Source organism: Neoarius graeffei, chromosome 17, assembly GCF_027579695.1.
Source record: "Neoarius graeffei isolate fNeoGra1 chromosome 17, fNeoGra1.pri, whole genome shotgun sequence".
Taxonomy (NCBI): Eukaryota; Metazoa; Chordata; class Actinopteri; order Siluriformes; family Ariidae; genus Neoarius; species Neoarius graeffei.
The window spans coordinates 31,337,304-31,361,185 of record NC_083585.1 but is presented as its reverse complement, the minus strand read 5'-3'; the positions used below and the strand labels follow the sequence as shown (position 1 = coordinate 31,361,185).

Genomic DNA, 23,882 nt, shown 5'->3' with positions numbered 1-23,882 from the left:
GCTCGGGTCATACCAAAGACCATCATAAAAGTGGTACCTACTGCCATCTGGCAAGACACGCTGCAATACAGATGTGAGTAGGGAATCAAACTCTCGCGGTTACCAGAGGACCAGCCCCCCCCCCCCCCCCCCCCCCCCCCCCCCCACTGTAACCCTAGCTAGATAATAGGCAAGAGGCTGAGGGCTGTAGAAATGGAGATCGGCGGCACACCCATGGACCTCAAGAGCTGGGCAATACTGGGACAGGAGACTGTCTGGGAAGACCAGATTCTGGTGAGGGAGGGACTTTCAGTGTCTGTGTATGTACGTATCAGCATATGTGTGTATAGGAACATGCATGTTGTAACTCAAATAGGCAATTTCTACAACCATGGTGAGCAGAAAAGCATCTCGGCATGCACAAAGCAGTGAACATTGAGGTGGATGGGCCACACCAGCAGAAGACCACATCAGGTTCCACTCCTGTCTGTCAGAACAACAATCTGAGGCCATCATGGCCACAGACTCACTGAAAGTGTACAGTTGAAGATGAGGAAAAAACCTGGTCTTTTACTATCCAGTATTGATGATCCTGAAGCTCTTGACCTGTATCTGCGAGATTTTATACAGTACATTGTGCTGTTGCTGTATAAATGAGCACAATATTTTGGGGTTAATTTATTACATCTGCCTTTTGATTCTAATATTCTTGTGCCTGGCATAAAATGCATCATTGAACCGGATAGTAAAATGAAAAGGTCTTTTCATTTTCATGATCTCGTGTTAGAGACAAATATCAATATTTCGTTTTGGATAAGGGCACCCTAATACATGCAGTGCTTTTTTTATTTTTCTTTTTAAATTGAACAACTGTTTTGCTGTCTAAGAGGGTTATGTAAAGTGGTTAAGATGTTTATGTAACAGTTTTTGTCCTAAAAATCACACAGCACAATACTGTTAGTACTTTACCATCTGAGCAGTGCTGTTGCACGTCTGTTATGTTCAGCTCCAGACCTGACTGCACCAAGGCTGTGTGCGTTTTTATCCCCCGCTGGCTGAAAGGCCCGGGGGGGGGGAGATTATGTCGTGGCGATGTTCGTCTGTCCCGGGAAGGGTGCTCACCTTCTGAAATCAACTCCGCTCATAATTTTTGGAGGAATTTCACGAAACTTGGCAGGGTTCTTTATGTTGGTAATACGCATATTGTAATTTCGTTAAATTTGGTCACATTTTACCAGAGTTACAGCCCTTGATATTAACAAAATTTTATAATTTGACAATTTCATGTGTTTTCCTTTTGAAATCAACTCCTCACAATAAGTGGGGGAATTTCATGAAACTTGGCAGAAGGCTTTGTTATATGACAGTTATACGCATATTGAAATTTCGTTTAATTTGGGCAAATTTTTCCCAGAGTTACAGTGGGGCAAAAAAGTATTTAGTCAGTCACCAATTGTGCAAGTTCTCCCACTTAAAAAGATGAGCAAGGCCTGTAATTTTCATCATAGGTATACCTCAACTATGAGGGACAAAATGAGAAAAAAAATCCAGAAAAATCACATTGTCTGTCTGATTTTTAAAGAATTTATTTGCAGATTATGGTGGAAAATAAGTATTTGGTCAATAACAAAAGTTCATCTCAATACTTTGTTATATACCCTTTGTTGGCAATGACAGAGGTCAAACGTTTTCTGTAAGTCTTCACAAGGTTTTCACACACTGCTGCTGGTATTTTGGCCCATTCCTCCATGCAGATCTCCTCTAGAGCAGTGATGTTTTGGGGCTGTCGCTGGGGAACACGGACTTTCAACTTCCTCCAAAGATTTTCTATGGGATTGAGATCTGGAGACTGGCTAGGCCACTCCAGGACCTTGAAATGCTTCTTAGGAAGCCACTCCTTCGTTGGCCGGGCGGTGTGTTTGGGATCATTGTCATGCTGAAAGACCCAGCCACGTTTCATCTTCAATGCTCTTGCTGATGGAAGGAGGTTTTCACTCAAAATCTCACGATACATGGCCCCATTCATTCTTTCCTTTACACAGATCAGTCGTCCTGGTTCCTTTGCAGAAAAACAGCCCCAAAGCATGATGTTTCCACCCCCATGCTTCACAGTAGGTATGGTGTTCTTTGGATGCAACTCAGCATTCTTTCTCCTCCAAACACGACAAGTTGAGTTTTTACCAAAAAGTTCTATTTTGGTTTCATCTGACCATATGACATTCTCCCAATCCTCTTCTGGATCATCCAAATGCTCTCTAGCAAACTTCAGACGGGCCTGGACATGTACTGGCTTAAGCAGGGGGACACGTCTGGCACTGCAGGATTTGAGTCCCTGGTGGCGTAGTGTGTTACTGATGGTAGCCTTTGTTACTTTGGTCCCAGCTCTCTGCAGGTCATTCACTAGGTCCCCCCGTGTGGTTCTGGGATTTTTGCTCACCGTTCTTGTGATCATTTTGACCCCACGGGGTGAGATCTTGCGTGGAGCCCCAGATCGAGGGAGATTATCAGTGGTCTTGTATGTCTTCTATTTTCTAATAATTGCTCCTACAGTTGATTTCTTCACACCAAGCTGCTTACCTATTGCAGATTCAGTCTTCCCAGCCTGGTGCAGGTCTACAATTTTGTTTCTGGTGTCCTTTGACAGCTCTTTGGTCTTGGCCATAGTGGAGTTTGGAGTGTGACTGTTTGAGGTTGTGGACAGGTGTCTTTTATACTGATAACGAGTTCAAACAGGTGCCATTAATACAGGTAACGAGTGGAGGACAGAGGAGCCTCTTAAAGAAGTTGTTACAGGTCTGTGAGAGCCAGAAATCTTGCTTGTTTGTAGGTGACCAAATACTTATTTTACAGAGGAATTTACCAATTAATTCATTAAAAATCCTAGAATGTGATTTCCTGGATTCTTTTCCCCCATTCTGTCTCTCATAGTTGAGGTATACCTATGATGAAAATTACAGGCCTCTCTCATCTTTTTAAGTGGGAGAACTTGCACAATTGGTGGCTGACTAAATACTTTTTTGCCCCACTGTATACCCTTGAATACAGGGAGTGCAGAATTATTAGGCAAGTTGTATTTTTGAGGATTAGTTTTATTATTGAAAAACAACTATGTTCTTGATGAACCCAAAAGACTCATAAATATCAAAGCTGAGTATTTTTGGAAGTTGGAGTAGGGCTTTCTTAGTTTTAGCTATCTTAGGAGGATATCTGTGTGTGCAGGTGACTATAACTGTGCATAATTATTAGGCAACTTAACAAAAAACAAACATATACCCATTTCACTCATTTATTTTCACCAGGGAAACCAATATAACAACTCAACATTCACTAATATACATTGCTGGCATTCAAAAACAAACAAAAAAAAAATCAGTGACTAATATAGCCGCCTTTCTTTACAAGGACACTCAAAAGCCTGCCATCCATGGATTCGGTCAGTGTTTTGATCTGTTTGCGATCAACATTGCGTGCAGCAGCAACCACAGCCTCCCAGACACTGTTCAGAGATGTGTACTGTTTCCCCTCCTTGTAGATCTCACATTTGATGAGGGACCACAGGTTTTCTATGGGGTTCAGATCAGGTGAACAAGGAGGCCACGTCATTAATCTTTCTTCCTTTAGACCCTTTCTGGCCAGCCATGCTGTGGAGTACTTGGATGCGTGTGATGGAGCATTGTCCTGCATGAAAATCATGTTTTTCTTGAAGGATGCTGACTTCTTCCTGTACCACTGCTTGAAGGTGTCTTCCAAAAACTGACAATAGGACTGGGAGTTGAGCTTGACGCCATCCTCAACCCGAAAAGGTCCCACAAGCTCATCTTTGATGATACCAGCCCATACCAGTACCCCACCTCCACCTTGCTGGCGTCTGAGTCGGACTGGAGCTCTCTGCCCTTTGCTGATCCAGCCACGAGCCCATCCATCTGGCCCATCAAGACTCACTCTCATTTCATCATCTGTCCATAAGACCTTAGAAAAATCAGTCTTGTGATACTTCTTGGCCCAGTCTTGACGTTTCATCTTGTGTGTCTTGTTCAGTGGTGGTCGTTTTTCAGCCTTTGTTACCTTGGCCGTGTCCCTGAGTATTGCACACCTTGTGCTTTTTGACACTCCAGTGATGTTGCAGCTCTGAAATATGGCAAAACTGGTGGCGAGTGGCATCTTGGCAGCTTCACGCTTGACTTTCCTCAGTTCATGGGCAGTTAGTTTGCGCCTTTTTTTTTCAACGCGCTTCTTGCGACCCTGTTGACTATTTTGAATGAAGCGCTTGATTGTTCGATGGTCACGCTTCAAAAGCTGGGAAATTTTAAGAGTGCTCCATCCCTTTGCAATATATGTCACTATTTTTGACTTTTCTGAGTCCGTCAAATCCCTCTTCTGACCCATTTTGCCAAAGGAAAGGAAGTTGCCTAATAATTTTGCACACCTGATATAGGGTGTTGATGTCATTAGACCACACCCCTTTTCATTACAGAGATGCACATCACCTGGTATGCTTAATTGGTAGGAGGCTTTCAAGCCTATGCAGCTTGGAGTAGGCCAACATGCATAGAGAGGGTAATGTGGTCAACATACTCATTTGCCTAATAATTCTGCACTCCCTGTATTAACAAATTTGTACTTTGGCAATTTCATCAAGGTGTGCTTGCTTTCTGAAATCAATTTCCCTTACAATTTTTATCCCCCACTGGCCGAAAGGTCCAAAGGGGGATTATGTCATGGCAATGTCCGTCCGTCCGCCCTGGGAAGGGTGCTCACCTTCTGAAGTCAACTCCTCAAAATTTTTGGAGGAATTTCATGAAACTTGACAGGATTCTTTTTCTATGTCGGTAATACGCATACTGCAATTTCGTTCAATTCAGTCGCATTTTACCAGAGTTCTGGCCTAGTTGCCAGCGGGGGATATTGTGCTCTCGGAGCACTCTTGTATGGATTATGCATTTATGCTCCTCGTATCATGTTTCCTAATGACAGCTAAGCGTTTTGTCTAAGAGCCGGTGCATGTAGAGATCATGTTCTGCATGCTGCCTCGGTGCTTGCAATCTGCCCGTTGCAGTTAGCACAGTGTTTCATTCTGAAACGCAGTACATGACCTACTCTGAGGAGCTTTCGGTCATGCACTGTAGAATAACAATTGACTAATAGAGTAGCTAATAACTAATGTAGAAATCACTTCAGTCATTGCTCAGTTGGTTGTGAAAGACATTAGAATATCACGATTGTAAATGCTAATCTCTCTCTGCCATTCCTCCCTTTAGGCAGAGACATTTGATGGCACCGGGCAGCCTATCTTGGCTATAAAGGGGGCCAGACTCTCTGATTTTGGAGGGCGCTCGCTTTCCACACTCTACAGCAGCACACTGATGATTAACCCGGACATTCCTGAGGCATACAAACTGCGAGGCTGGTGAGTTATCTGTCTCATTATGGGTTTACTGATATAATTACTTGATCCAGCATGATGAATGGTATTAATGTGGAGGAAATAAAGACTAAATGGCTTTCTAACATCAGTATGCAGAGACGAGTGCCAGTATTTGTATTGTAAAGAGGTGTACATGGATTAAAGTTTTCCGTCGTGTGACGGATTTCCGTCAACTGAACTCTCCCAAGGCCAAATGTGAGGTCGGTGCTGATTTGAGGAGAATTAAAATGACAGGTGGTTGGGTAGAGATTGGGTTATAACACTGTGTTGCAACACCATCAACTATCAGCAGGGTTTATTTAACTTTTTTGTTTTTGAGCCATGCTTTGTGTCGTTCATTTCCTATGTTTGATCATGTTTAAACGTTCGCTGTCTACGGTGCGGCATTAAAAAAACATGCGCTGTCAAAATTGGCAAAATACATTCCCATGTGCTTGGCGTGCTTGTGTCTGACCATTTCTGTTTTGTATTAAATTAAATTAAATCTTGCCAAAATGACTTCGTTCAAACTTGGACATATAGAAATGGATCATGTTAAAAAAAAAAACGAAAAAATAAACCCCGGAAAGCCCGCTCCTCTGCTTCAGCCAGACTTGAAGACCCGACGGTGCAATGCTTGCAGACTGTCAGAAGTAATTAGACCTAAATTTATAGCGAACAAATCAGCAGACGCCCCAACAATTATTATTTTCGTTAGGCCAATGTGTAAGGTATGTTAGAACCGTGCCTTATAGCCTACGTTATATCACAATTTAAAGGACGTTTGAGGAGTTGGAGGCTGCGAGCGCAATGATGTTCCGACATGCGCTAAACTTAATTCCCTGAAAATCATACACCAGCGTTCAATGCCCCAAACAGTCAAAATGTCTAGAAGACTACGGTTAAATAATAATCATAGCCTACTAAGTTAAATTACGTCAAAACATCTGTTTCTGGCCTATGAAATGATGGAGGAAAATGAGAACGAATGCAAAGCAGATAGCAGCCAACTTCACGTGATCTTTTAGGTAACTTAACACTCGTATTGGCCGCAATATTTCTCTTAATAAAATCTTGAATTGTTTTTGAAGTCGTATTCAACACAAAGTAAGGTCAAACTCCAATTTTAATTTAAGCGAAGATCCAAACTCTTTTCTATATTGACGTCGAGCATAGAGGAGCAGGTCATTCTGCTTTCGGTTTCGGCAGCATGGATGCGCTTTACATGAAAGAAGGCACTGAGGTGTCTGCCATCGATAAAGGTGTAAAAAACAAGTGGAGGTGGGCTTGGCTGTACGAAATAGGTGAAAACGGAAAGCCATTTAGTTCATGGTGCAAAAAACTAAACATTCCAGGCGCTTGCATTTGTGTGGTTTGCCACAAAGAAATAATATATGAAAGCAATGGAAAGAAAGTGCAATAAATTGAATATATTAATCCATTAATTAATTGATGATAAAGTTATCAGTTCTAAGTTAACCATTCTCAGAATTTCATTGAAATCCACCCATCCCCCCTGTAAATTTTCAGTCAAATAATTTTTTTTTTTTTGCTTTAATCCATGGATATATTGAAACAGCTGCACATCTCTCCATAATAGGAATCTATTATTGTTATCAGGTTCACTCATGAAATGTAAACGCCCTCTGGATGGCTGACCACTGATTTGATTAAATGTGCCTTGATGATGAGTAGTAGCACAGTCATAAGGAGGCACAAGAAACATGGCAGATCCACTGACTCGTTTTGTGTTCTACTACTTGTGCGAAGTGGGACATACTAAGATGAGGTGCTAAAAATGCCCACTGCAGAAAGCTGCATATAAATGGCTTTGAGACCAAGATGAGTTTTCTCTCTGAGGATGTATCGGGCTCCTCATTCAGAGCTGATATAAAGCAGTAAATCATGACCCTGTACGAATATTTTCCATTTCCGTTGTGACTCGCGTAGAACTGGTTATGTACATTGCCTTTGATAACAGCAGTGTGTATTGCCTTGTGTATACACCGAAGTAGAACAGGCTTCAAGTTTGGAAAAAAAGTAAGTGGGGAAAGAGAATGTGTAATGGATAGACAGAGCAGAACTGGGTTGAACCACATGCTTGTGTCTGCCTCCATTATAAGCACACAGGAGCCTACTTATTCCTTGCTGAACCCTTTACTGGCCTTTACTGCAAAAGGAATTCTAAAATAGCTGTGATTTTCATATTTTCATCTTTTCCTGCCAGATCAGATATTTATTACTGAAATTATGGTACGTGAGCTTTACCCTATTCAGCAATAAACAAGTCGCATGATTGCCAAGTTGACGGCTTGAAACTTCTTCTCTCAATATTATTATATAGTTCCAGGGGCTTCAAAGTTTGGGAGAATAGCAGGGTACAAATAATTTACAGCAGGGTGCAAAATGGTAAAATGTCTGCCAGCAGCAGACATAATGCACGCAAAGCGTGCAGGGATAGAGATGTATATATATATATAGATAGATAGATAGTGCAGGGATATATATATATATATATATATATATATATATATATATATATATATAGAGAGAGAGAGAGAGAGAGAGAGAGATATGCAAGTACGAATTTTTCATGGGGCGGGATGGTTTGGAACAGGCCATCTAAAATTGGGATAACATTTACCCGGGACGGGTATTTGAGGCGGGTCGTCTCGCTTAAGCTTGATTAGCGTTGTTACGCACGCCAGTGTTTCCCACAGAAATTTTGGAGACTATGGGGGAGGCGTGGGGGTTGTTTAAAATTGAGTGATATGTTAGATATTAAGTTATTACTGAAAAACTATTGATTAAAAAAACAAAGAGAAATGGTCCTATAAACAACTTTACCAATATAAAAGATTACCAGGACTACAAAAATGCAGAAAAATAGGCTTTACTTATCCAAATGCTCCTGTTGGTTCAAAAGTTAAAGTGCAGAGAACCTCACAGCACAACATGAAGTTACCTTAAAATATAATATAAATGCCTCAGCTTTCATGTAAGGAAAAAAAAACGATTAATACTAGTACTGTGTGCAGGCAGTCTCTCCTGAAGACTAAATTAAACAATAATTATAAACTAATAAAATAAATGGCTCAGGCTTCATAGAAGAAAAAAACAATTTGAACAGAATCTCACAGTATGATGCTGAAGCTGCCTAAACAATGGAAAATAAAATGCCATTTTGGCAAAAACGTTGGCATCCATTAATTTCTTGTATTAAGTAAAAAAAATATACATGTTGCCAGATACTCCTGACGTTTTACAGCCCAAAATATGTTCAAAACCTGCCAAAATGCACTTAAAACCGCCCAAATTGGGCGGGAAAACGCGCAATCTGGCAACACAGGCGGCAGTAATGGCTGCACTCGTGTCGAGGATGTAAACACAGTTGACGCGGCAACGGACATACATGACATAGTGGATGTAATTTACGTTCACAACTTTTTTTGCTGTCAGAAATATTTAATATTAAATTTTGTGACTCGACTGACAATAGCCGGCGGCATAACAAGCCATAGCCGGCGATTTGCCACCGGTGACCGGCTACTTTTGAGACCGCTGAGTTCGATGCAAGTACTGAAAATATGAATATAAAAATTTTAGTACTGAGACATGAATTATTAATTATTAAAATAACACGACTGGTTAAAAAAAGCATACCCATGGTTAAAGTTAAAGTACTACCATGCATGACACCTTTTTTTTTTTTTATGAAAGTTATCACTAATCTGTTTTACATTTATACAGAAGCATTATCATTTATTATACGAAAGTACCAAGATAACAGAGTAGCCAGCATTACCACAATTAATTACCATATTTGACTTTAAAAGTTATACGGCCTTTTGATTTCATAAAATCAGTGAAATTTAGTTTGCTCTGAAATTTGGTTATTGTGATGTATGTTTATTTCTGTAATGTCTTGGCGGGGGGCAACTGGGCCATTCTGTGGCTGGGAAGTTATTTAATTTGAGGGGATTCCCGAGCAAATAATGTGCATGAAATCACTCGCTTCTCACAGTCAAGCAGACAGAGGAAGTCCGTGTGCACATGCGCAGGTTTACCTGCATTGTTGTCATCATCTTTTGGGTTTTACGGCAGCTGGCATCCACAGTGTTGCATTACTGCCATCTACAGGTTTACCTTTGAGTGTGCACGGACAGTTCCATCATTCTGTCGCTAAACGAACAGCTGATCACACCGAGGTGCTCGCTGAGCGCCCATATTTATTAGTTTGGTCCTGCGTTTCCTTTCCTTCGCAACATAACGTCTTTTCTTCTCGCTTTCCGTTACTGTAGTCAGTTTTTCATGTTTCATTCGCACACTCGCGTCCTCCGTTTTTCTCTCCTGTTTTAAATTTGTATCCCACAATGCCTTGCGTGAACAGGGAAAGCCCACCGCGTGATGTAGTATTTTGTATTGCGTCATGGTGGAGCAAGAAAAAAATGGCGGAGAATTAATTGTTCTATTAAAAATAATAATAATATTGGAAGTCTGTGATTCAAATTCATTAGCTTTCGGTCCACTAAACAAAAATAACTGGGTGTCAGGGAAAATTCTTTTTATGATCTACACTTAAAATCTGAAAGACAGTCTACGGTGATGTAGTGGTTGGCACGGTCGCCTCACAGCAAGAAGGTTCTGGGTTTAAACCCAGTGGCCGGCGAGGGCCTTTCTGTGTGGAGTTTGCATGTTCTCCCCGTGTCTGCGTGGGTTTCCTCCGGGTGCTCCGGTTTCCCCCACAGTCCAAAGACATGCAGTTAGGTTAATATGGGACGGCCTTGGGCTGAGGTGCCCTTGAGCGAGGCACCTAACTCCCAGCTGCTCCCCGGGAGCTGTTAGCATGGCTGCCCACTGTTCTGAGTATGTGTGTGTGTGCTCATTGCTCGTGTGTGTGTTCACTGCTTCAGATGGGTTAAATGCAGAGAGGAAATTTCACAAGTGTGTGATGAATAAAGTTGTGCTTTCTTTCTTTACCTTTAAGACATGGTATCATTAGGATTTTATTGCACCCTAGGGTTCATATAGGCCCCGTCCACACGGCAACGGATTCAGGTGAATCTGATAAAATTGTTTATCGTTTCGGCCTGGCGTCCACACGGCACCGGCGTTTTGGGTGCCCCAAAACGAAATCTTTTGAGAACGGGTTCCAGAGTGAAAAAATCTGGCAACGGCGCCGTTGCGAAGTCGTCTGGATGAGTAGAACAGATTTGTTTACGATGACATCACAACCACATGACTGTCAGTGCTTCACGCCGGGTAGAAGTGTAACGAACTCGATGCGAGTTGTCAACAAATCCTATAACTTGGTTCATGAAACGAACCAAGTTAAATTACAAAATATTTTCACTGTGAATATTTATTGTGTAATGGTGCAAAGTGAGAGAGTGTGAGAGAATAGCCCTTAGGGCAGAGTCTTTAGTCCAAACACTGCGGAAGCAGTACCAAACCGCGCACCACCCGTGCGCTTCCCAAAAACAATCCCGCCAGCAAACATAGGAAAAAAAAAAGGAGCGATCTCACCTCTTCAGATGTTGGTTTAAGTCCGACAATACATTCCTCAAAAAGGGCGTAGAAGAACAAAGTAATCCATCAACATGTAGCATTCAATTTATTCCGGACCATTAAAGAATTCTGGAGGATATCAGAATGTTGGCGTACCGGCTTCCATCTACCCCCATTCATTCCTCTTTCCGCGTCTTTCGTTTTACGCTACTGATTAATAATCAAAACTTTATGTGGCTAATGCTACAGAAGAAGGGGTTTATGCGCATGCATCTACTACTTCTATTGTTCTGGTGTCTCCGATGGGACCGTCTTACAGCGCCCGTAGAGGTGTGGCATGTGTATTGCATCGTTTTCAGCAAGCGTTGCGTTGCCATATGGACCTGATATTTTACTGATCCGTTGCCCATGTGGACGCGATATTTAAAAAAAAAAAATCTCGTTGTCGTGTGGATGTAGCCATACTTTATATTTTATTAGATGCAACTTTTATTGTAGCCTATTGCTGGGTTTCACGTGACGTCACATCCGCCTCAATAGTTATTCGAAACTTTAGCTGGTGGTCTACCAAAGCTCAGTTGATAGTGTTTGTACGGAGAAGGTGCATTGCTCGCATGAAAAATGCCTTACGCTTGCGTCGTTTTAGGTTGTTCGAATCAATCAAACTGTGAAACTGATAAAAGTTTCTTCAGGGTTCCCCATAAACTAATAAAGGGTGAACGAACACAGGATTTCACAAAGACGTGGATAAAGGTGGCTTTTGAACCTCGTAGTGAAATCGAAGGGAGCCGAGTCGAAGCATGCTCGAGTTTGCAGTGATCACTTGGTGAAAGGTTTGTATTTCCCTCCCGGTTATGTCCTTAGTGTTTTCCAAGTACTTTTCTTGCTGTGTGTCGTTATTTTACAGTACTTTTTTAAGTCACGAAGCGCTAAAGTCCCCAGCTGTTTCTTTGTTTCCTCCTCACAAAGTCCACATGCATGAAGGTCGTGACAAAATTCTTACCTGGCGATACAGTTACAATGCGCCGTGATCACTTCTCCGTCTTGTTTAACTAAGATCCAGGTCTTTAAGGTGGTGTTTACATTAGACCGTTTTCGTCACGGATGCACTGTCCGTTCACATTAAAACGTCGGGAAACGACTCCACAGGCGGAACAGTTTGAATCCGCCAGGGCCCACGTATTCAATCCATTACATATCTGATCCGGTGCTGTGTAAACATTGAGGAACGAGGATGCGCTGTGCTGAGCTCTAGCTGACGTCGTCATTGGACAACGTCACTGTGACATCCACCTTCCTGATTCGCTGGCGTTGGTCATGCCACGTTGGTCATGTGACGCGACTGCTGAAAAACGGCGCGGACTTTCACTTCCTGCTATTTGTCCCGAATCACTCGCGCGCTCTGTGAGCTGCGCAGGGCCAGAGTGCACACCCTCCAGAGGGCACTCGCTGTTCAGGGCGGAGTGATTTGGAGCGCAGGATGCCTGCGGAGCCGAGCGTATCCGTGTATTGGCGTTGCTGTGTGCACGCGAATCGTGTATTGGCGTTGCTGTGTGCACGCGAATCGTTTTAAAAACGTTAATCTGATGATCCGCTGATACGGTCTAATGTAAACACCACCTAAAGGGGTTTCTGATGATCTTTGTGAATGATTTAGCTGAGAGATAAGAGCCAACACAAGTGAGAATCAAGCCAACTGTTGTTTGTTTACACTTCAACTTGCAGTGCTTTGTTGTAAAGACGCGAATGAAAAGCTTAAACATACTTACACGGGCAAAAACAATACAGGATTCATTCGCCAGCGACTTGATAGCGAGGTCCTTTACCCAGCCACATACAAAAAAGTTGTAAGCCTCCATACTCTTCCACGCTTTCATCTGTTTTGCGGTGTAGAAGGACGTCTGCAACACCAGATAGTTTGTTTGAGATGTCGGAGAACTCGACTGAAGGGTAGTTTTCGAGATCGTATGACAAATCCTTCTTTCCCAGACTGTAGGGGTCGATTCCATTGCACACAGCGATCTTCTGAATATATCTAAAGCCAGCAGTGGCTTCTAGATTACGAGCATACTCTAAGTTATCGCTAGTTGTTTGCACTACGGCAGGTTTAGACCACCAGCTATTTCACTTCCGGTAAAACCGCTAAGAAAAGTCATGTGACTGAAACCCAGCAATTAGGTAAGCACGTCAATGTTTTCACTTGCCCAGTGGGCTAGCAAATGAGATTATAATTTGTTAAACCCTGTTGGTAGTATACACTAAAAAGGGATTGAATAGCTGTAGTATTTTTTTTTAGTTTTTATTTTATTTATTTTTTTAAACCTGAATTTTCACATTCCGCGTTGAGAACATTTTCATCGTTACACTTTGGATAGGTCAGAATGTGTGCTAAGCACTCATTGCTTAGGCATTATGCCTCTGGTCACACTGAACTCCGCTCCACTTCACATCGATTGAGCTGTCCATTTGATTATAGATCGTACCACTCAAGTTAACAATCGGTACCGCTGAAGTCTAAGATAAAGGCAAGTCTCTTGGAGCTTTGATTAATTCCACCCAGTGCGTTTCATTTATTTACTTCCCAATAACACTGGTCTTGTCCCTTGGGGAAATCAGATGAAAGCTGTAAATAATGGGTGAAATAATGAGTTCCGCATTATTTTCTGCTGCACTTGACATGCAATAAAAGTCTCTTTTGTAAAGCCTGTAAACATTGTGTGGGTAATTATTTGTAGGGCGATCTGTTGGTTTGATTTGCATAATGAGAGTCATGGAATGTGGCTGATCAGGCAGAGGAAAGGCAAACAGATGTGAGAGCACTTGGCTCGTTCTGTTGTGCTTGCTTCTAGTTATGCACAGGTTTGAGATCCTGCATGCCTCTTTTTCTTATACTAAGAGGGTTGGATGCTCACTGAGTGGTATTAATTAGTTTTGGAGCTTAAGTCAAGAGGCAGGCTTATGTTCCACTCCTATGGTAGGAAATGAAGCTGTTAGGCTCTTCAGAGTTTCTGGGGTTTTCTCCTCGTACGTCAAAGATAACAAGCCGGAAAAGTTGACCGGTTCTTTTAGCGTATGGTTCAAGGCTCAAAGACGCCACAAATTAGCAGCACGGGAATAACGGATAAAGCACTTAAGATCAGATCTGTTTACTATGTAATTGTTTCTACATTCAGTGCGTTCAGGCTTCAGCTTCACAGCTTGTCGATCATTATGGCCTAATTCAACTGATAATCCAATTACCGAAGTCAGATTATACAAAAGCCCCTTGAATGTCATTCATGTGACCCCAGGGGAAATGAGAGGAAAAATTATCCTCAGTCTTTTGAGTCCATCATAATGAAGCATATAGAGGCAGAGTATTTCTTATGATGAACATCCTGCTTTTGTGCACCATTTTCTCTTGAACATGGTTTTTAGGTTTTCTCACTGTTGCGTCGCTGTACAACTGTAAGAACTCAAAATGCTGTCAGATCTTTCAGCTGCATCTTTAAATGAAAGAGGCTTTGCATTAAAAATTAGATTTGAGCTCTGAGCTCTGGTGCTACTATATCTCTGCCTTAAGCAAGTACTAAATCATTTATTAATTTTTGTGAGATTAATTCAAATGCTCTTTGTATTTCATGTTTTTTATTTGCTACAGCTTTTGGTGCTCCTTAACTAGCTCCATTATTTAATGATTAAAGTTTTCTGTAGAAATGGAGAAATGCATGTCCTGAGACTCTGGGTTTCTGTTTGTATGCTGAAAACGTACGCACACTATGATGGAACCAGTTAATCACTACGTTATAGTCAAATTGCCCCAGTTTGTTTTATGTTTGGTGAAGAGTCAAGCTGAACACATGATCGTGCTGATGTGTTGCAGCTAAAGTGTTCTCCATTAGATGGCATCACAGCTCTGATGGACTTCAGTCCTGCCCTCATAGTAGTAGTAGACTTTCTGTTCTCCCTCGTCCTTCCTTGCTTATTCTGGCCATCTCTTCATTTTTCTTTTAGGGCTAGAGTTAACATTTGGATAGTCAACTGCTTTAATGGATTATTCTTACCTTAAACACTGTTGATGCCATCTAGTAGTAGTTATGACGTTGGTTAATTTACCTTTTACTGTGTGTGTGTGTGTGTGTGTGTGTGTGATATAATTCTTAATACAAGACAACTTGCAGTACCAGTCAACGTTTGGGGACACCTTCTAATTCAATGTGTATTTTTTTCTTTATTTTTATTAATTAAGTTACTTCATGTCTTGAAGTAATGATGGATGTCGTTTCTCTTTACTTAGTCGAACGGTTCTTGACGTAATATGGATTACTGCAGTTGTGGAATAGGGCTATTTACTGTATTTTTATTATTTACTGTTGATCTCAAACACATTTAAGCTGGGCATACACTGTGCGATTTTCTTTCAGTCGCGGTATTCAGCTGCTGCTCACACTGTACGAGTGAATCGCAGGGGTAAACAGCACGCAGCTTACGATTCCTGTTCTCACACTGTACGATCCGATGCTCGGATGCGATGCTCAGGATTTCAAACAGGTTTGATTTTCATCCGATCGATCGGGAGGAGGTCGTGAGGTGTTAATCGCTTGTCGTTACCCCATGTATACTACACGATCCGAGACGCACAATTGAGCCAAAACTCGGCCCAATCTCCAAAATAGTCGCATGAGTGAAAATCGTGTCAAAATCGGGCCAAAAATCGCACAGTGTATGCCCAGCTTAAGAAGGCAAGAAATTTCACTAATTAACTTTTGATGAGGCAGGCGTGTTAATTGAAAAGTGTTCCAGGTGACTCCCTCATGAAGCTGGTTAAGATAATGCCAATAGTGTGCAAAGCGTCATCAAGGGAAATACTGGCTAGTTTGAAGACTCTAAATTATGAAATATGTTTTGTTAACACTTTTTTGTTTACCACATAATTACATATACACTACCCTGCCAAAAAAAAATTTCACACTCCTCTAATATTTGGCCTTTAGCTTTGACTGCAGCATGCATTTGCTGTGGCATTATTTCAATAATCCTATGCAGTGTCACAACATTTTATTTCAGTCCAGAGTTGTGTTAATTTTTCATCGATCATGTTGAGGATGGGAGAGTCAAACCACTGTGTAAAGTCTTCTCTAGTACATCCCAAAGATTCTCAATGGGGTTAAGTTCAGGACTCTGTGGTGGCCGATTCATGTGTGAAAATAATTCCTCATATTTCCTGAACCACTCTTTGACAATCTGAGCCTTAATTTTATGCCTGTGCCATCAGGGAAGAAAAAAAAAATCCATCGACGTGATAACCTAGTCATTCAGAACAATTGGGTCGGAGTTTTATTCTCGACCTGACCAACTGAAGCAACCACAGTAGGGATCGACCGATATGTTTTTTTCAGGGCCGATACCGATACCAATTATTATGGAATTGGGATGCCGATAACCGATATGTTCAACCGATAAATGTAAACATTATAATTCACATGAAATTAAACATAGCACACACTGACACAGACCTTCATATCCATGAAATGTATGTTTAATTGTAAAATTGAACATGAAATTTTGTGCAGGGAGATGCCAGCGGCATTTGTACAATAAAGTCAAACATTAGTTAGAATAAAATGAGAAATAAAATAATAAAATAAATATTCACCAATAAAAAAATAAATCACTCCCTACTATATTACAGCTCACCATTTTCAGTGGAAAATAAATGAAAATACACTCTGGATTCTTTTACACTAAGAACTAAGTAAGACTTACCAACTTCAAGTAGTTTTTAAATAACAAATCAAGTGTAGGGAGCTGCCTGCAGCATTTTTTAAAAAGTAAAATCAAACATAAAGTAGGCTATTATGTAACAACTTAACAAGTAACCATCTACATTCTAATGCTTTTAATGCCCAAGCCTAATATTCCCAATTTAGGAGGATTATATTGTAGTGAAGGAAGCACAGTTGCTCTGCATGTTGTCCACTGAGGCGGTTTCTGTTTTTTGTATAAATTGCCGCGGCTCTGCTCCTTTAAGAGTATATCGCTTTCCGAATCAGAAGCGCTAGCGAGGAGAATCACTTGCGCAAGAATTATAAATACTAGTGGAGTACATTACAGCGCAATGTGAAGTAGCATAAGAACATTTAAGTCAAGAGTTTAATTGATGTATTTCGTTCATTAGTGTTTATCCAAGCAAGTGTGCATCCACGACACAATTAATTACTGAGCCCACAACAAGCGTCCTGACAAACTCCCTACAGTATTACACAGCCGACTAGCACCATATCACACCTGGCTTGTTTAAATGTTCAAATAGCGCTTTATAAAGTTACCTAACATATACAAGTGCAATGCGCTTTTTGAGCACGAGTCACGTCATGAAGTTTACTCATCACCATAACAAATAGCCAGTAGGCTTGCGCTAGCCTACAGAACACAAACACTACGTTTTATTTCGTCTTCCCTTGACCACCTCTTTGTATGGCTGTCATTCTACTGTTCGAGTAGAACTACTGACACATTCACAACGTTTCCAGACGGGGATTTAAAAATGACTGCAGCCTACGTTATGCTGGGGACTGCTTACTATGGACAACATTACATGTAGTTTCAGCGAGACTAGTTGGTTGTAGGCTAATTCAAGTGCTTCCTTCCGTAAGCTAAGTTTGTCTGGCTACACAGATGCAAATGGACAATTTTAACGAGTAGTAGATGAAGAATGTAAACATATAATGATGTTGTGCTTTTGCAACTTGTGTGTTTATGACTTATTGCAGCAAAAGCAGCATGTCCTTACCTTGAAGTGGGATCTGCTTCTGCCCGAGTGCCCATATGGCCGCCTTGAAACAGTTCACAGCGTTTAGCTACGCGTGTTGATTGGCTATATCTCTTGTGCCAAGCAAATCAGATGTTGTGGTGGGCGGGACCGTGTTCTTGAACTCAGAGAGGCGAGTGCAGGAAAGGATGTGCAGTGACAGTCACGTTAGGAACGAAATGGCTGCAAAAAGGCATGTTATCGGCATATCGGTGGAAATTATGGCCGATACCGATAACCCTAAAAATGCAGAATATCGGCCCGATATATCGGCCAGGCCGATTATCGGTCGACCCCTAAACCACAGATCATCACACTGCCTCCAGAGGCTTGTACAGTGGCCTCTATGAATGATGGGTGCATTGCTTCATTTGATTCCCTTCTTATCCTGACACACCTATCACTCAGGAGTAGGTTAAATCTGGACTTGGCAAACCACATGACCTTTTCCCATTGCTCCAGAGGTCAATCTTTCTGCTCTCTAACAAATTGAAGCCCTTTCTCCTGATTTAGTCTCACTAACAAGTGGTTTTCATATGGCCACACAGCTGTTTAGTATCAATCCTGTGAGTTCTCATCACATAGTGAGTGTGTAAGTGCTCTTAATTTCACGATTAAACATAGCTGTGATTTCTACTGTTTTTTTTTTTTTTAATAATTCGACTTCACCAAGCATTTAGATCAGGAGTGGGCAACTATTTTTTCCATGGGGCCACATGAGAAACAGAAAATTTTGTGGAGGGCCGGACCAAAAGGCTGAACTAAATTCTGCATAATATTAATTGTATTTCTTTATATAAAGCAATAAATAACATTGTTTTTACAAGCTGCTAAGACTGGTAAGAGTATGGAAAAAACGAGGTTGCCTTACAAAAAAATGTCATTCAGTCAAATTGCCCAAAACAATGATTAACAAAATGTGAACGTTTGTACCTTTTTTTTTTTTTTTTTTTCCAGTCACATTCACCCCAAAACACAATAAAGACATCACAATATTGTCTTTCTACTCCAAATATCAAACAAGATACATCATATCATAATAATGATGCCCACATTTGTAGTCTAATCACCTCATTTGGTGTTTTTTATTTGTTCAGTGAGAGAAATCTAGTCTCTGTTGGTCTTTTAATGAGCGCATCAGAGTCAGGTTGAATGTCTGAGGTGGAGATGCGAAGCACAGCAGACAGATGATCATCAGTCGATTCGGTGTAGGTATCAGATCTACAGATCGGCTCGGGCTCCGGCGCCTGCTGGTGACGCCACACTATGTGATTGGCTGGACCATTTGAAGGATGACGTACAAGTTTGTGGTTGGTCTGGACAAATTACGGAAGTAGCTATCGCGGGATTAGGTTTCGTGGGATTGCATGTCATGTTCATGTCGTGCGCATTGCGTTTTTGTTGAACACAACTTCTTCAAAATAAAAGCAATGCACATTGTCCATGCATGAGATAAAATTAGAAAATACGTTTATTTTGTAATTTCTAATTAACCTTACGCAGGCCGGTCAGAATGAACCAAAGGGAAATGCCCAGGTCTGATTTAGATGATCGCTGATCATGGTCAGTCAGGATCTTTTTCCAACCATGTGTTGTTGGGTGGTTCTCTCCCCCAGAAAGTTGACGGTTCACCACTATCCTTCCAGGTTTTAATAATGCGTTGGACAGTTCTTAACCCAATTCCAGTCATTTCAGCAATCTGCTTAGTTTTCTTCTTTACTTGATGCAGGCCAATAATTTGACCCTTCTGAAAGATAGTAAAATCTTTTCTATGAGCATGGGATACATCATCTGGCATGTTTGAGAAATGAGAAGCTACTCCCTGCATCCGTTAGGGTTAAAAGGATTGTTGCCAGCTGAAGCATGTTAATCATTGCAGTAATTATCCAATCAAAGGTATTTGCTTATTTAACCTCCTGGGGCTTAGCGGTCACATGCGTGGACAGCACTTTATGGAAATTCGGAACAAGAATCCACATATGTGGACATACTTTTTCTCTAAAAGTACATCTTATCAAAAGATGATGCTTAGTTTTTATTCTAATCAGGTTCTAATAAGCCCAAATAGCAAAGAGAAATAAAAAATGCATGTAAAAAAAACAGCTTGGGCCTTAGGAGGTTAAATTGAAATGGTGACCCCTTTTATTTATTTATTTATTTATTTATTTATTTATTTGCTGGGCAGGTTATGTTCCATGTGTTATTCCAAAGGTTTGATGTCTTCAGTATTGTTCTACAATGTAGAAAATAATCAAAATACAGGAAACCCTATGAATGAGTAGGCATGTGTCCAGACTTTTGACTGGTACTGTCCATGCACTACCTAATCAACATTCATATCCATATGATAGTTATTTCTTTTTGTATTTGTTTTTTTTTTTTTCAAAATTAAATCTCCGATGTAGATATTTTATAAATATGCTTTTCATGTACAAATACTTCACTGGCCACTTTAAAGGGAGCATCTTTTAACCTGCTCATTCATACATTTATCCAATCAGCCAGTCATGTGGCAGTAGCCCAGTGCACAAAATCATACAGATATGGGTCAAGAGCTTCAGGTAGCATTCACATCAAAACAGAGGAAAAATGTTATTTATGTGACTTTGACAGTGGCATGTTTGTTGATGCTGGTTTGAGTGTTTCAGAAACTGCTGATCTCCCGGGATCCTCCTGCATAACAGTCTCTGGAGTGGTGTGAAAAACAGAAAAAGCATGCAGCGAGTGGCAGGTCTGCTGGTCTTTTTGATGAGAGAGGTCAGAAGCGAACGGGCAGACTGATTCAAGCTGACAGGAAGGCTGCGGTAACTCAAATAACCACTTGCACAGTACATCAAACCTTGAGATGTTGGATGGGCTGCAGCAGCTAACCACATCAGGTTCAGGTCTTATTAGCCAAGAACAAGAATATGATGCTACTGTGTGCATAGGTTTAGCAAAACCGGACAGTTGAACTGGAACCTGATGTGGTTTTCTGCTGTTGTATCCCATCCACCTCAAGATTTAGCACTGTGTGCTTTCTGAGATGCTTTTCAGCTCACCGTTGTTGTAAACAGTGGTTATTTGTGTATCCGTAGCCTTCCTGTCAGCTCAAACCAGTCTGGCTCGTTTCCTCAGACGACTTTACCATTGTGTGTAAACTCTCTCTGTATGTGCTTGAAAATCCCAGGAGGTCAGCAGTTCCTGAAATATTCTGCCACGGTCAAAATCGCTGAGATTACATTACATGGCATTTAGCAGATGCTGTTTTCCGTAGCGATGTAAGTAAGTGCGAAAGTCAGGTACCAGAAGTGCTGAAGTTCAAGAGAAGAAAGTTCTAGTGCGAACTGATCAAGTGACAGAACACTTAATGTAATATTCTGTTGAAGTACCAACACTCAGCAAACGGCCAAGGAAAATGAGCCAAGCATACAAATGAACTGACAAAGTACAACTAAATAGAAAAATAAAACTCAGATGGATAACTCCAGGCTAGACAGTACACAACTTGGGTTGGTCAAGACCAATATGCAGTTATACAGTGGGCAGGGGAGAGGTGCAGCCTGAAGAGGTCAGTCTTCAGTCTGCGCTTGAACGTGGTCAAGGAATTGGCAGTTCTGACCTCAATGGGAAGGTCATTCCACCAATAGGGAGCCAGGACAGACAGCAGTCTTGAGCAGGCTGGACAGGAGCGGGGACAGGCGACCAGTAGTAGCCGAGCGTAGGTATCTGGCTGGCATGTAGGTGTGGATCAGACTCTGGAGGTATGCTGGCTCTAACCTCTTGACAGCCTGGTAAGCTCGCACCAATGTCTGTCTTAAATTTGATACGAGCTGCGACAGGTAGCCAGTGCAGGTCGGTAAGCAGGAGGGGTAACACGGGAAGAATGAGGGAGGTTGTAGACCAGGTGGGCTTCAGGAGTCTGATGGCAGAAGCTGGAAGGTCAGCAAGGAGAGACTTGCCAGTAGTCCAAGCGGATCAGTGCTTGGACCAGTTGCTGAGTAGAGTACATACAAAAGATTACATTTTCCCTTTTCTCATGATTGATGTTTGAACATGTAAATGATGCTCTTGACCTGCATCTGCAAGGTTTTCTGCATTGTGCTTGGCTGGTTAGATAATTGCATGAATGAACAGGTGTAAATGTATTACAGTTAATGTGACCAGTGAGTAGTTATGTTAAGAAATTTTAAATTCGCATACTGTATCAGGCTTGTTCTGGTCCTTGCAATCATTTAATCAGTTCTCACACTTGGAAGACTAATAAAGTGTTATACTGTTCATTTTTTTCCCAGGCTTTTGGAATATTATTATTATTATTATTTTAGCAAATTCACACTTTCAGCTCTAAATATAAAGATTTTGGTCTGTTCGTATAATTTAAAGCAGCTCTGTTGGATGACATTTTTACTACTTTGTTTGTCAGGTGTTCGAACATCTGTAAAGATGATCATTAATTGTTCAGTTCTGTAAAGCAGTCATGTGTACCTCTTAACAGCTGAAATATCACTCATGATGTGCCTGTCATTTGAGCTCTAGTTTATCAAGTATGTGCGTGCCTCCTTATCGCTAAATTTTCATGTGCTCTGTCAAGTGTATGTCTTTTGGTGTATATTCCTTTTGACATATCATGTGATGGTTTTATGTAAGGTCTCTCTTCCCTCCTCTCTTACCCAGTCACGTTGGCTCACTTTAAGCATGCTGCAGTGAGCACTTACTTGTCAGTCCTGCTCTCAAAAGCTCGCGCCAGCTCCAGTTTGTCCCTCTTGTGTCTTCCTTCCATGCTCATGCTGTAGCCTTTCTTATTCTTTCATGTTTGCAGCTCCGTCAGCAATTTCCTGTCATTTGATTCAGCGACATTGTTTGTTTGATTTTTGTAGGTCAAGCTTAAGCAGAGCTCTGTTCGTTCTAAATGATGCAGATGTACTGGATTGTACCCGAAGCTTTTCTCTTTCTCCTGTATGCAATAATCAAAAAACCAAGCATGTCCTATATTTCCTACATTTTTGTGCCCTTTTTTTTTTTTCTTCTCAGAACAAATGACAGAAATGGTGCTTTTAATCAGAACTAGGTTGATTTTTCATTTTTCAATTCATTAGGCACACTATATTTAGCCCATTACTTGTGCGTAAACAAAGCAGAAAAAGAGCGCAGCAATGAGGAACCCTATATCATCCTGGAGAATTAAACTCATTTTTCAATGGGAAGTAAAATTGGCAGGACCTCACATGTCAGGGCCACCCACTTACTCATTAATGGATCTGTTTACAATTACAGACCAGTGTTTTCCAGGATAAGGCTGGAACCCTGTATTTAGCACGTTGCCTTTCTCATAGCAACCCCAGCCTCCAGCCTATATATTGGATCACTTTATTGATCCCTCGCACATTGTCCCAACTTGAGTGGGTTTTGTTTCTGTGCCTCATTCTTTCCTCAGTCACTCTGGAGCACCCCAGGCAATCTGTGAAAATGGGTTTCTAATTTCACCAACCTGACCATAACCCCATCTCACTCAACTGTCCCTGTGCTGTTGATTCATTTCGCCAGGGCCCCACTGCTGCCATTGCTGCTGCGGTTTTTAGCCTGCTTTCTTTCCAGCTAGAGCTGCTCACTCAGCTTTTTATTGCAGTCTTGATATTGACTCCCTAGTTGCATTAAGATACCGGGGTGAAAAGTTGTACATACACAGACCTGATATATTTGTGTGTTGACAGGTATGATAAAGAGGGTCACGCTCTAGATGGTCAGTCCATGACAGAGTTGAGGGGCGGAGGCAGCGGCGGTGGTCCCAGTAACTGGAAGACTTTGGCAGATGTCAAAAACGAGCACCTGGGTCACGGAGACAAGGTAAATGCTCTTCTGATTCAACATGCTCAAAAACTAGAACACCAGTTCATTCTTTTCACTGAAGAAGTAAACATTTTGGTTACAACTGAGTACATGCAAGCAAAGTTTTATGCTCATGAAGGTCATCCTGAATTCTTTATTTAAATCCCAGAAATTTCATTCATCTTGAGTTAATAAATGCGCCATGATGTTGGAATTAACACACACTCGTCTAATATCATATCATATATATTTCTCTCCTTTTTAAGCAAACAATGTAGCAGCATAATCATCTCATCTCTAAATGATGTCTCTGAGCTTGAACAATATTCACTTTTTTTTTTTTTTTTTTTTTAAATTTGATCACACAGTTGTACCCTTCTCATTTAGACCTCA

General features: G+C 41.2%; 1 protein-coding gene across 1 annotated transcript in view; it reads left to right on the top strand.

The window, feature by feature from the left end:
• Positions 1–23,882, top strand: part of rpa1 (replication protein A1) — a 92,661-nt gene that overhangs the window by 31,749 nt on the left and 37,030 nt on the right. Inside the window, exons 12-13 of the mRNA XM_060944002.1 lie at positions 5,238–5,386; positions 23,375–23,507. Coding sequence (XP_060799985.1) covers positions 5,238–5,386; positions 23,375–23,507 — 282 coding nt within the window. The remainder of the gene's footprint in view (positions 1–5,237; positions 5,387–23,374; positions 23,508–23,882) is intronic.